The 15,183-nt window shown below is 39.2% G+C and overlaps 1 protein-coding gene across 5 annotated transcripts in view; it reads right to left on the bottom strand.

Annotated features, from left to right (window-relative positions):
• MACROD2 (mono-ADP ribosylhydrolase 2) overlaps positions 1-15,183 on the bottom strand; it is a 2,087,937-nt gene that overhangs the window by 547,217 nt on the left and 1,525,537 nt on the right. For all 5 annotated transcript variants that reach the window (XM_055373553.2, XM_019017390.4, XM_031004864.3 and 2 more), the window contains exon 8: positions 5,157-5,230. In XM_055373553.2, the coding sequence (XP_055229528.2) occupies positions 5,157-5,230 (74 nt within the window). The remainder of the gene's footprint in view (positions 1-5,156; positions 5,231-15,183) is intronic.

The raw sequence follows: 15,183 nt of genomic DNA, 5'->3' as shown, positions 1-15,183 counted from the left end.
CATTTCTTAGGCTAACTTTCAGATATGAGCAAGGGGTCTCAGAGCTGCAGAGTGGGGAAATACCTATTCCGCAAAGAATTATATTTCTAGATTGCATGAAAAATAAGGAATGCATGAAATTGCATTTGATAACACAGAGCAGCCACCCCAACTTAGAAATCTAGGCCACATTTCTACTGTTCATTTCCATAACAGTCCCTTATTTTGCTCACCTATTTCTGTAATAAAGTTACTACTTGAGAAAAATGGTGCACTTAGAGAAAGGTTATCATGCTACCTGCTGTCAGTTTTTACTGCCAACTCTGATATTCTTTTCTTTTGGTTTTCTGAACTCAGAAGTTCTTAATACTTAATTTAGCTGAAAATGCCAGTGGGTAATCTTCAGACCCTGCCTGCCTCATGTTTGATCCCTGGGTTTCTCTGCCACCTTACCTCTTCAGTCATGATTGTTATTTCTTTGTATTTCTCTTCTGTGTTGTGAGATAATTCATCTATCTGATCTTCTCATAGCAATAATTCAGTTCTCAGTAGTGAATATTCTTTTTTGTTTTTTTAAAATTTTCAACTCAAGAGTCATCATGTTTTTCAGTTCTAAGTCATTTTTGTGCCTCAATTACAGCCTTTTGAGAATGCTTCTTTTTTTTTTTCTTTTTGTTAAAGTGCTGCTTTAGCTCTTCTGCTAGAGCTGCCACTGTTTGAGCCACTGTGCTGTGTGTGCAGCAGCGTTCCTCCCCTCGGGTTTCTGAGTCCTCTTAAATATATGCTGTGCCCTTGGAGTTCAGACTTTGGGTAAATTAAACAAGTGGATGGTGGGCAACAGAATATGATTTTCCCCCTCCTGACCACTGGGACTCTAGTCAGACCTCTCTGGGTGTGGAAGTATCCAGCCACACCAGCTGGCAGTGATTTATGAAATTAAACCTAAGCAAATCAACTACTGTGTTGGGAAAGAAAAAGTGCACATTCCTGATGGTTTAGAAATCAGAGAGTAAGTTAATGGTGAAATGTAAAAGTTCATCAATTATATGACAGCATCAATTATTTATGCGGAATGACAGCCACAAACCATGAAATTTGTGAATGTTGAATAATAAACTCAGCTGAATAAGAAAAGTATGAGCACTGATGGGAGACTCACATTACACAGATTCCTCTTTTTTGTTTTCTAAAGGAAAATTTTGGGGGAACCTGATCAGCTAAGAGCTTCAGAAAATGCAGCCTTATCCATCGAACCTAGGCCTTGCCTCAAGCAGGGCTGATTGACCCATGAATGGACAGACACAGTCATGATGGGGCCACGCGTAAGCAGGTGAATGAGAATAAAAGATAACATGCAACATGATAATAATAATGAAACAGAGACATGGGAGAGATAGACATAGAGATGGAGTAGGAGAGAATGAAAATGAGCTACCTCGGTTCTTATTGGATTTATAGTTTGGGATTCTATCATTCATGAGACCCCTCTCTAGTTCTGGCCCTTGGATTTCAAGACTTTTTTTAAAAATGTAGTTCACTTATACAACACATTCTCCTTTATGTAAGCTTGTTTGACCATATTCCTTTTTCTTGCAAGCAATCTCAAACTGAGGCCAAACCCAAGTTAAAGTTATGGTAATCTGATCAATATCACCAGGTCTTTCTTTCCTACTTCTTTCTTGAGCTTTAGGCTCCAAGAGCCAATTGTCTATTTGAAATCTTCATTAGATATCTAAAATCATTTCAGACTTAACTATCTGTAGCATGGCAACACAATTCTTGTCTTCTTTATATTTTTCATATAGACATGCTCTTATACCAATATTCTTTATCTCAGTAAATGCACCAAAATTTACCCAGCAGCTCAGGCCGAAAATTTAGTTGTCATCCTTGATTCTTCTCTTTTTGTCATATATCACATCTGATTTACATTTATAATAGACATTACTAATTTTTGTCAATATTCAGTTTGCTCTATTCTGAACATACAAAAAGGCTGCATTTTCTTGTCTCCTGGAACTTAGTCCCTGGGTGCCTTTTTCTGGACAATGAAATGTGAGTGAAAGTTACATACATCATTCCTTTGTAGAAACATTTCTACAAGGGAATTGATTATCTATCTTTTCTTGTCATGTGATAGATGATATTTCACATGGTAGAGTATCTGTCAGCCTGGATTTGTAAGTCAGTTCCCTCTGCTGACTCAAGACGTACAAACAGTGCGAGCAAGAAACATACCTTTGCTGTTTGTGATACCAAGATTTGGGGGTAGTTTGTAACTGCAGCATAACCCTATCCTAACAGAAAACAATCCTCTAGTCCTATTGGCTGCATCATCAAAGTATACCCCAAACTTGACGCTTGTTACCTCCTTTTCTACCATCACTGTATTCCAGAGCACCCTCATCTCCTGCCTAGATTTACTGCAGCATCCTCTTAATTGGTCTGCCATTTCCTACTCTGATATCTTATAAATATCAGATATCCTTTTTGGAAGAGCAGCCAGGCTTGTTTTTTAAAGGTGAATTATATGTGTTATTCTCCTACCCAAAACACTTCAACAACTATCCACTAGAATAAAATTCAAAGTCTCTCTATGAACCACAAGACCCTATAATCTGACTCTGTCTATTTCTCCAAACTTGTCTCCTGCAATTCTTTCATCTCTCTGCTTCAACCACATTGGGTCTCACCATTGCTAGCAAGCAGTGAGCTCATTCTCTCTTCCAGGCTTTTCTCCTATGGTTCTCTCTGTGTGGAATGTTTTAACTCAAGACCTCTGTATGGCTTGGCTTCCTCCTTCCCATTGTACAAATCTGTATTCCAAGATTATGTCCTCAGCACAGTCTACCTAAAAACACATTCTCCAATTGCCCTGTTTTATTTTGTAAAGCACTCTTTGAACTTTCGTATTTATTTTTTATTTGCTTAATTTATGTTAAGCAAACATACTTTTTTTTTCTAGACTACCAATATGACAAAGCAAGGATTTTGTTTTTCAGTGCTCTGTCCCTGGAATATGAAAAAGTATCTGTTGCTTAGGGGGATTCAATAAATATTTATCAAATGAGTGAATTAATGAATAAGTAGCTTAAACAATCAGAACATCAAAATAATACTGCAATGAAGAGAAAACAATAGGAGCAATACTCTTTTATAACTCCTTAACCTAGTCTGTTTGTTTGTTTTAACAGAGGAAAAAATAAATCAAAATACTGCTAATCAGTTTATTTAGCTTTTACGTAAGACCTACCAATTATAATTCATTTATTTAGAAAAACCTGATGTGTTCAAATTGGAAACTAAGGGTCTTTTTTAAAAGGGAATCAGTACAGGATGTGTTTACAGTTGCAATAGCAATAACTGAGTTTCTCAATCCAAATTATCTATATTTTCTACAATGGACCCAAGAAATTAGCAGAAAAATAAAAGGATATGAAAGCAAAAGAATGGACTCAAAGATAGGGTAGGCAAGTGAATTAAGTAGAAAACACTAGATTAGAAAATTTCTATGGAAAATAACTTTCTGAATAATTTAGCTAGAGAGAATCAATGAGTAGAATCTGTCGATGAGATGTACATGTGACCAACATGTTTATTCTTCAGCACTACATCCTCGATGATATGACTTTATGCATATGTCCATCACATCCCAAGATGATGCATGAAAACTTCCTCCAGTGGGGCATATCCTTGGATTACTATTCTAGTGGAAATGATGGATATGCACTGATACGCTTGCTCGGTTATCAACTTTCACTCATGCAACATGCTACACTTTTGCAAAGCAGTTAATCCAGGTGTGGAACATTTACTATGACCAAGCAATATACTGAAGATAACTGGCTTTTAAAGGAACTGAGTTTCTCTTTCTGGCCTCGGTGGCATTCCAATGAGGAACGTCCAATGAGTTATGAGAGCTGGATTAGTCTCTTGGCTCTGTGACTTTCCAATCTTGAGTATGTCATTTGACCTTTTGAGGGCAAATGCAGATGAAGATAACATATACCTACCCTAGAGATTTCATAAGGTTGTTGTGAAAAGAAAATAAAATGTGTCAAAGACATGTTTTGTAAGCTGGCTATTTTAGCTATTTGTTTTTCTTCTGCTTCTTTTAGGTAATTTAAGATATCCTTTAAATTGAAGTTGCCATATTTATACATTTCAAAGTAAGAGGAAAATAAAGGGTAAGCACCAAAATGGATAGGTTTGGCCATGTGGTCAACAAATGCTGAAATTACAATAATTAGAAAATGACACTGCTATTTCTTCAAACACACAAAAGTACCAAGTGCTCTCTCATTTGAAAACCCCGTCACCTGTTTCCATATCTAATTATTTCCAAATAATTCATCTCCTACCCAAGGAAAATAGCTAAATTCATGGTCCATCAGAAAATGAAACACAATTTTTATAGCCCTTATGTGAATAACTGAGGAGAAAAACAAAATCAGAAGAAAAATGCATAAGATTGTGCATTGCCTGAAACCTCCTAACTGTTACAATATGTAAATCGACAAATCTCTGAAATTTAACGCTCCATGGTCTCTAGTTATTTTGCTGCTTTGTTTACTTGAGTAATTCCCCTATTCATCACTAAACGTATCACAAAGATCTTATTAAGTAAGCAGAATAGGAGGATGATGAATACTCTGATGAAGGCATTTAGTTTCATAAGAAATCCCGCTCATAACGATTTTGTGATCAATTATACAAACCCACTTCAATCTCACACTCAGAAGTGACTTTAGGGAAGTGATTAGTTATAAATCCAAAGAACACAGATACCAAACAATTACTGTACACCAGGAACCTCAAGTCAACAAAGATAACTTAGCTTTAAGGAAAATAGCATAGGAAAACTCCTTATTCTTAATGAAATCCATCCCGTTCTCTTTTTCACACATATAACCCATACTATCCCTCAATGTAAAAAAATTAGATTATGGCTAAATGAATCTGGTCACTTCACCAGATAGATCAATAGAGTTGCTGCATTCTATCAATTACCAAAAAACATTTAATTACTCATGTAACCCAAGTGAAGAATGGTCAGCTAGGTTTGGCTCAATGACTAGGTGTAGATGATATTTATAAAATTTATGTGCTTTTTTGGGGGGAACTGAGCATCAAATTACACCATCTTGGATGTTCACTGATTATGTCGTTCCTCCTACCTCATGGTGATTCTTGGCAAGCCATTCCTTAATGGTGCTGAGGGCAATGACCGCAGCAGGCTCGTTGGGAAAGCCTAGATGAAGAGCAGAAAAAAACAAATGAACAACGAAAGATGAAGGCAAAAGGGAGGCTAATCACGCTATGATACTGGAGTTTTCTCATTTAAACAACATTCAGTTCAACCAATAAGTACAGGCCTCAGTAAGATGTACATGGATATGAAGCCTGTGATCCTACACACAGGCATTAAGAAGGCTGGTCCTACACCAGTACAGAGTTTAAAAAACAAAAAGACAATAAAGAATTTAATTGTGTCTCTAATCTTATAACAATATCAATTAAAAACATATTTACATATGCATAATAGATTACAATATACTTTCATATTATTTTCTTGTAAGAAGTGCTCAGATTAAAGTTTATTATCCTCAGCTTAAAAAAAAAGTACATGTGTCTCAGAGAAAACATGCAGTTAGTCCAGGGTCAGTTCTGCCAGTCACAAGGCCAGCAGAACTCCACCAGTGAAACATACCACAGAAACTTATTGTCAGAATTCAAAGAGGGTATTTCCTGTTTCACTTGGGGCCATCAGAGGTGATGCTTGGAATTGAGACAGCATGAGCTAATCAGGTCTTGTTGTATAGGTTTGGTTTTAGAAGGGCAGCAAGAATGACAGACTTACGCTTTGTCCCAAAGAGCAGAAGCGTACATGCTCAGAGTCTCCAAAACACATTCAGAATGTCACCTTAGCTGATCTAAACCAAACACATTCCTGGACCTGCAGAATCATCAAACATTCTGCCAATAGTGATGGTATGTGAAGGAATAACCTTATCAATGTATATATTTACAGAGCAGGAAGCAGAAGAGATAGGAGTAACTATGCTACTGAAACTATGCTCTTTGAGCTCACCACTGCCTTCCTAATCACCAAATCCCATCACCTTTCAATTTATCTTCAAGCTCTCTAGTGTTAGATGTGTTTGACTAGTTTTTTTATGTTTTATTCTCCTCTCACAGAATTTTTATTTTTTTAACTTTATTACTTATTGTTTTAAAGTTTACAATTCAGTGGTTTGTACCATGTTTTTAAAGTCTTGCCATCATCACTAATTCCAGAATATTTTTATCATCCTATAACAAAAATCTGTACCCATTAACAGTCACTCCCCAATCTGTCACCCAAAGCCCCTGGTAACCATTAATCTACTTCTGTCTTGATGAATGTGTGACTTCTCCTCCTGAATTTTTCAACCCTGCCTTCTTCCACGTCTTATTCTTCCTGTTTGACCAATTCTTTCCTGGCTTCTTTCTAGCAGCATTCATTAAATGTGTGCCATTCCCAGCATCCTAAACTCAGCCCTCTTTTTTTCTTTATACGGCTTGTCTATGAGGATATCTTCTGGTCCAGAGTCTCCTGGGACATTTTCCATACACACGCAGAAAGAGAGAGATGTTGCGGAAATGGAGAGAACCAAGACTTAAAAGACCCAGTTTTATTGGAGGGCAAATATGTATTCTAGTAGTTCAAACTGATGGTTCAGATCTCAGTACGTCTTCAGAAAAAAAATGAGTGAGAGGACAAGAAAAAGACAGATATTGTCCCCATTTCCAAGAATATGTGTTGCTTTTCTGATTAGGTTTCTACAGGCTTTGCTAGAGAGTTCATTAAGAAAGGGGACAAAACAAATCAGAGCCAAGCTTAATTTTTCTTAGAGACAATGACTGTTATACAGAAAATGTGCATAAGTTCTTGAACCTTTGCAATGTCTACCACATTTGGGATTGTGCATTTGTTATGAATTGTTTAATCCTATTCGTTTTCTTTAAATGAATGCACCAAAATGTAAAACTCTTAAATTTTCTTTAAAGTTAATTGTCAGTTAATTTATTTAAAAAGTATTACTGAACCCCACACGAGTAGCTATGTCATACTTTTAATGAGTCCCTGTGCTCTAAAAGCCCAAAGTCTAGGGGAGGAAATAGACAAGTAAAGAGGCAAACAAAATGCAGCATGACAAGTGTATTAGGGGTATGTGGACACAGATAAAGAGGACTAAGTTAGAAAGAAGTGTGAGGCTTGCAGGAAATAATAGAATATTTGAGGAAGAGAGCTGTAAAATGGGGAACCAAGGAGACATTATTCTCAGAAATAAGCTGTAAGTCCCGAGGAATCAATGGGAAAGGTTAGGAAAAATGAAGGGGAGAGAAAAGCAGGATGAGAGTACGGGTGAGCTGCAAAGAAGGAGAAGGAGGCGGCCAGGTGCAGTGGCTCACGCCTGTAACTCCAGCACTTTGAAAGGCCGAGGTGGGAGGATCACGAGGTCAGGAGTTCAAGACCAGCCTGGCCAAGATGGTGAAACCCCATCTCTACTAAAAATACAAAACTTAGCCAAACGTGGTGGTGGGCACCTGTAATGCCAGCTACTTGGGAGGGTGAGGCAGGGAATTGCTTGAACCTGGGAGGCAGAGGTTGCAGTGAGCCAAGATTATGCCACTGCACTCCAGCCTGGGCAACAGAGCAAGACTCTGTCTCAAAAAAAAGAAGGAGAAGGAGGCCAGGGTGGGCATTTCCTGTTAGGGGATTAACCATAGGAGGCCTTTTCAGTCCATCTCTGCCCTGAATTTAACACCTAGATTTATAATCGCCTGGATACTTCCCTTTAATACACTTCAGCACCAGCAATGCAATACATGCTCCTACCTAAAACAAATGTCATCCCTGGCTTTCTGGTTTCTGTCTATGGCTTTACCTCTCTCCTAGTTACCGCCATGTTTGACCGACTTCCCTGCTGGTAACCAAGTCCTAAAGGCATTGTCCCTCTGAACTATTTTCCACCGCCCCTTCCTTTCCTCCCTTTCCCATTGATTTCATTCCAGGTCTGATCGGCCCTCACCCAGACAACTGTAGTTGACAGCTGTGCTCCTTTGGTCTTCCTTCCCTTCTCCAATCTATCCTGCAAGCCACTTGCAAGTGATTCTTCCTAGGCATAGGCATAGTTAGCATTACACCTCAACCTTACACAAAACAGAGGCAGCCTTTGTTGACTCTCTAACACAGAATAAACACAGGCACCTTAGCTTTGTGTTACACATTCCAATGACCCCAGGGGGCCTTTCTAGATTTATTTCTCAGTTTTCTCTTATTTATTCTCATCTCATAAAATTCTTCTCCAAATGTTAGGTATGTTGAATAAGTACTTAAATCATAAAATTATAGGGCTATAAAAAACTAATAAATACTGCAATCACACTCAGTTGCAATGACCATCAGTATTAACATTCACCTTTAGAAGACATAATTCCCCACAGAGAAATTATACAAGTTGTCATAGAACCATGGCAACTATGGTCAGTTCTCAATTATTTGTGACCTCCTGGTCACTCTCTCATATTCATCAGAGCATCTGGCATTGAGTTATGGTTTTCATCTTAACCTCAAGGTTTGCTGTAACCCCACGTGATTTCAACATCCACAAGAGTGACCCGCCCCGCGCTTAGCCAGTCCATTGACCCGCTCATCTTCCACAACAACTTCCTCCATGGATCGTGCCCTGGACCTTGATGCAACATTCCCGATTCAAAGTTACTGATTTAAACAGCTCTCTCAAAACTTGTTTTCTCGTTAGTTTGTTTGCTCAGCTACTTTCCAAGGAATACTCTTTCACAAGCATCACAAGCATCACAATCATTTGAAGCCGACTCTAGCTTCAAGCCACTCCCCAAGTTAGTGGCAACATTTCTCCCCTGAATAAGCTGGCCCTTTCTTGTCTCTCTAGTCTCATCTCATGTTGCATTGCTCTTTGTTTTCTCCACTGCAACGACACTGGCCTTCTTTCTGGTCTTTGAATGTGGTATTTTTATTTTGCCTTCCTGTCATAAGGCCTTGCTGATGGCTCTTTCCTCTTTCTGAAATGACATTTCTCCTCCTTTTTTCCTAGTGTATATCCATTTTATTTGTCCTCTGCCAGGTGATCACTTCTTCAGGAAAGGCTTCTCTGACACTGATGACTCCCTATGTTGTGTTTTCATAATACCATGTACCTTTACCTCACAGACCCATCACAGTTGCAATTCTGCATTTATTTATGTAAATATGTGATTAATAACCTTAATAGAGTGAAAACCCTGGGAGGCAGATAACACATCTGTCTTTGCTTATCACTGGATACCTAAAACATTGCTGGCACATAGAGAATGATCAATAACTAGGTGCTGAATGACTGACTGGATTACAGACTTGTGGATCTTTGTACATATTGACAACAGGAAAAGGCTCACTCATGGGAGCACAGGGGTGTTTAGCCTTAGAGTATGGGGAGGAGGAAGGGATGCTGAGAAGGTACTCAACAGATTGTTATATTCAGAATATCCCTTTTCATCCCTGCGGAAAAATATAGAGATTTATGTGAAAATCTAGTTCCTCATAGGAAGATGTTTTGTGATTAATTAAAAGGGGAGAAAAATATCAAGATGAATATCCCTGATAATATGCCTGCTTTCAGTGGACATGGATATACAAGGTAAAGCATGATGTTCAGGATAAACAGCAACAGGACAATTCTTTCTCCACTTAACTACAAGACCTCCGGGGTTATAAATAAGACCAATGAATAGACAAAGACAGATTTTAGCCTAGGGATGGACTCCCAAGAGAAAAAGGCCTTCCTCAGAACATCACAACATATTCTGGTCACCAGGGGACTTTTGTTCACAAAAGTAGAATGGCCACCCGGAGGGGAGGCTACAGACAAGCTTCAGATGAATCACTGAATTAGATGACATGGGAAATCTCTTCCAAGTATGAGGGTTAATGAGGCTGAACAAGCCATGAATAATTTAGGGTCAGGCATGCAGGGAGTTGCATGTGTGTGTATCCAGGTGCACACAGATTCTGTGCTTCTACTGGCATTCCAAAGCTTAGTTTTCTACTCATTAGCATAGATTCATAAAATTAACTTTTGTTGTAAATGTGAAAGTTGACTTATACAATAAATAAATGATTTTTTTCTTATTTACTTTTGTATTGAAAGTACTTGCAAATATTTTATATACTGCACACACGCACACACACACACACCCCATTATGCAGCTCAAGGTATAAGATACTTCTAATACCCCAGAAAGCTGCCTTGTCCTGAGTCAATGCCCAGCCCTCAAAATAACCACTATTCTGACTTCTATGACCAAAGGTTAGTTTTATCTGTTTTTATACTTCACATATATGAATTATATAATGTGTGTTCTTTTTTGTCTATATTTTGTTCAAAATTATGCCTGCCTGATTTACCCATGGCATTACATATAACAGTAGCTTATTTCATTGTAGTGTTGCATTCCATTGTATGGATATTCCACAATCTGTTTATCCAGTCGAGTGCTGATGAACAACTAGACTGTTCCCAGTTTGAGACTAATATGAATAAAGCTGCCATGAACATTCTCATACATGTCTTGGTGGACATAAGCCTGTGTTTCTGTTGAGTATATATCCAGGAGGAAGGGCTGCTGGACTCCATGTTATGCTTGACTCTGGGAGATTCTGCCAGTTTTCCAAAGCAGCTGTGCCAATAACACTCCCACCAGAAGTATATTAAAGTGTAAAATAATGTGTTTTAATAATCTCTGCTGATCTATTTATTTAGCATGTTGAGATGTACTTTCTAATTAAATTCTCTTGACCACATTTCAAGCTATTAAAGATAGCTTTAGGCTAGTCAATACTTTTTATAACTAGAAGCCAAGACAAGTTTTATTATTTGCCTGTCTTCTCGCTGCAAAGCAGTGATGTTCCTAAGCCAAGAAAGGACCAATTCTGTCAGCAGACCATCAAGACAATTTAAATAAAAGAGACAGAAGTGAAACAGCAAGTTGAATTTACAGTAGTTTTCATCCATAGCACATCAAATAACTCATTAGGTGGACATTTTCCTTTCACTTGGTTATTAAGCCGATATTTCTTTTCATCAAATTTCACTACAGAAAGATACAGCAATAAAGACTCATCGAAGATTCTACCCCATGTCTAAACTGTATGTTTGTTGGAATTATTGAAAACCCAGAATGGTTCCAATACAGCTACAGTAAATCTGGTTTTCACTTTGCTGGGGACAATTTTCCTCTCTATTTACTTTTTATTTTTTACTGTTATTGATATTTCCCTATTATCTTTAACTTTGTCCAAAGGCTGTCATGTAGAAACTAATTTTGTTCACCTGATATAAAATTCAAATATGTTTACTAGAACTCTAGCATATTCCACTAAAATAAAGATAGACATGGCTTACTCTGCCAGTAAAACTGTCCTTTTTGGAGTCAGAAGCAACAGATTAGCTTTTGTTTTAAACTTTAAAATGAAAGTCTATTTGGGGCTATAGATTACCATATCATAGAAAGGCATATGGTGATACTTTAAATCAATCATTTCAAGGAGGTTCTTACTAGAAAAAAATTAAAATAAAATTGAACATAATGTTGGTATAATAATAATTTGGTATATTTAAGCCAGGCTTTAAAACCTTAACCCCATGCACCATTCAGAGTCTGCCCAGGGCTTCCGTCAACATCCCCTTCTAGATCTGTTGCCAGGTCTCACCTCAGCTTTAACTGCCTTTCTTGCAGTTTGTAAGAAGGCAGCGCTCTAGAGACCAATGTCCAGGCGAAACTCACAAATCTAAAAACTATTCTTTATGCACTCAATCATTTTATTTTCAGCTGAACAATGTCTTTTGTGGTGGTTTTAACCTCAAAGGGTTTTCATCCATACCCTCACCCCACCCAGCCAAGCACGGGGCCCAAAGCTGTGATAAAACACTAGCAATTTTATGAAATCATAAATCCCTGTGTAGACTGCATATTATTTAGAAAGTAGTTGCTATACTAACCAGCCTTCCAAGTAACTAAAAGCTCTAAATTGGTACTGTATTGTTATAAATATCCAGAAGTTAGGAGCAGCAGTTTAAAAAAATCAAACGCCCTTGAACTCTGCACATGAAATTCACATCCACTTCTGAGCTCTCTATTCCTGCCAACTCTTTAATGAGGAAAGCATGGCACCGTGTTATTTTTATTCACGTGCACACCCTCAAAATAAAAATATTATGAAGTTATCAAACGTGAGACATTCAGCACTGATAGAAACCTATGATTGTCCTGAGTGAGAAGGATGTATCACTGGGTTGATCAATACGTTGACATCGGTTGAACAGGGATTGTCAACATTGACTGTCAATGCAAAATTACACTTTGCTTGATAATTTCAGAGAACATAGCCATAATATTTTTCCATCTTAGCACACAAGTTCTGTTGTGGGGATCACAGGAAATCAAACAGTATACTTTTCAAGCTCAGGTGAAAAGAAATACAAATGTGAGATGAATTGTGTGTTGTTATTTTAATTTCTCCTGAGCACACACACACGCACACCCTACCATGCACGGGAGGAGAGATTGGAGGGTGTAGATGGAGGATGCGATGGCAAGTATTGGGCAATACATTTTTTTTTTAATCTCAAAACAGCTTTTGTCAACCTCTTCCCCCTAGGCCTCCTTCCAACCCATAAAAGCAATTCTGATAGTGCAATGAAATCAAATTACTTGAGAGAAATGAGCTGAAGGAGCCTCACCGTTAAGCACTTGCTAGACCAGTCACTCAGACCATTCTGGCTAAGGGCTGAGTTTCACAAAAGATAAAACAGGTGAAGTAATAAGAGTGACACTGGCCCCTATTACTGCAGCGAGCACAGCAGCAGAATGCTAAAAAGGTGTCACTGGCTTCGCCCAGGAGCACAAAGGGGCACCTAGTAGGCAAGGGTGAGGTGGCCACAGTCTGTCGTTAAGAGAGTGGTGTTGCAGCTGTTTTGTGATCTGGCTTTGTTATATGAGTATTATACACATAACATGGCATATTCATAAGTTGGGTAACAAGAGCAGATGCTGACGATGCACTGCATGTATCTTCTCGGCATATGCTGTGTCCTTGCAAGCTGCTTTGACTTAAACCTTTTACCTGAGGGCTCCTTCTGGTGCCAGCCCCTTTTACCCAAGGGCTCCTTCTGGTGGCCAGAGCTCACTTTGCCACATGTAGGGCAGGTCTAAAGGACCAGGGAACAAGGCACCCCCAAAACATTCTTCAACCAATGATTACTGAGAGTTGTTGGGTTAACTAACACCTCAGCTCCCTCACCCCTCAGGGGATAATGCTGAGGTGTGTGCTTTATAGTTTCCCAGAGTTGCTCAGTGAGCTCACACTCCACTTGCCCACAGTGGCAAATCCCATGATAATGCATTCTTTATCTGCTTCCTTTCTTTGTCTCTCTTTCCAAAAGTCACCTCCCAAATTAACAACTTACACACAAACCCCTGCCTTTAAATCTGCTTTTTGGGGGTAGTCAAACCATGACAGCAGTCAAAATGTATTGATGAATCTGAGACAATGAGGTGTCATGTCTGATCTTGCGATCACCCTTTCTCCACTGTATTCTACTTGTAACCTCTAGCACATGCACAGTAGAGAAATGTTCTATAAAATGGCTAATTAATTGGGGAGGAGTTGGGGAGCTCACTGGCTGTCAGCACGACGGTAACGTAATATTTCACTTTGGGGAGTATAAAGGTCATCTAGTCCAGGCACACATTGGCATGCACACCTGGCTCACTAGACAAGACAGCAATCTTGAAATAATAATAAACTGCTGCTAGTGCCGCTGCTGTTAGCATTTACTGAGCAATTATTATGTATAAGTCACTCTACTTAGTAGCATTTATCTGTGTTACCTCGTTTAATTTTCATAAGAATACAATGGAAAGTAGAAGAGAAAAGAAAAAGGAAGATGAGTTGCTCTGTAAATGGACAGCAGCGGACTGTAATTCGACTTTACTGTATTGAGGGAAAGAGGCAAAGATAATTTGTTAGGAGAAAAGCTGAGTGTTGGGACAGAAGTTGAGGTAGGGCTTGCATATCTGCTAGACTTGCTGGCTCCTTGCTTCTATCACTCCCATTATCTCAAGTAGCCATATGTTTCTCATTCACTTGATACACTGCTTCCTTTCAACCCCCACATCCTCACCACCTGTTTCTTTGGCTCCCAGAGCTCGGGACCTTCGTAGCCTCCCCACTCGTGATGGTCCCCTGGTCCCACTTTCTCTCTCAAACTTTTTCTCATTCCTTTGACTCCGGTGGACTTCGTCGCCCCCATGACCTGGTGTTGGGTCTGATCACCCCAACATAATTAATTTGGATTTATATTGAAAACTCCCAAGGCCAGGTGCGGTGGTTCATGCCTGTAATCTTAGCATTTGGGGATGTTTTGGCAGGAGGATTGCTTGAGCCAAGGAGTTCTAGACCAGTCTTGGCAACATAGAGAGATCTTATCTCTACAAAATTAAAAAATAAAAATCACCCAGGCACATGCCTGCAGTCCCAGCTACTCAGGAGGCTGAGATGGGAGGATTGCTTGAGACTAGGAATTGGAGGCTGCATTCCAGCCTGGGTGACAGAGTGAAACCCTGTTGAAAGAAAGGAGAAAGAAAGAAGGAAAGAAAGAAAGAGAGAAAGAAGGGAAGGGAAGGGAAAGGAAGGGAAAGGGAGGGCGGGAGGGAAGGGAGGAAGGAAGGAAGGAAGGAAGGGAGGGGGAGGGAGGAAGAAAGGAAGGAAGGAAGGAAAGGAGGGAGGGAGGAAGGAAGGAAGGAAGGAAGGAAATGCCAAGAGGTGTGCAAAGTATGGTGTGACTTTGTCATGCAGTTTTAATAGACTCAATATAACCCAGTAAGGCAGTTTGGACTTGCATCTGCTTGAAGAGAAAGTAATGATATGCTGTGGTGGGCATGGGTGGGAGCCTAGGCTATTCTTAGAAGCCAAACCACCTCTGGCTTCCACAAAAAATAAATCAAACCTTGAAAACTCCCTTCAAAACGTATATAATATTTCCCATTTTACAGGAGAGGAAAAGTGGCTCGTGGAAGACTCAAGCAAGGGACAGGACCAGTATACCAGCCCACACTCCCTCCATACCCTAGCCTGGAGCC

This window comes from Gorilla gorilla, chromosome 21, assembly GCF_029281585.2.
Source record: "Gorilla gorilla gorilla isolate KB3781 chromosome 21, NHGRI_mGorGor1-v2.1_pri, whole genome shotgun sequence".
NCBI lineage: Eukaryota > Metazoa > Chordata > Mammalia > Primates > Hominidae > Gorilla > Gorilla gorilla.
The sequence above is the reverse complement of the archived record's forward strand: the minus strand, read 5'-3'. Positions and strand labels throughout refer to the sequence as shown.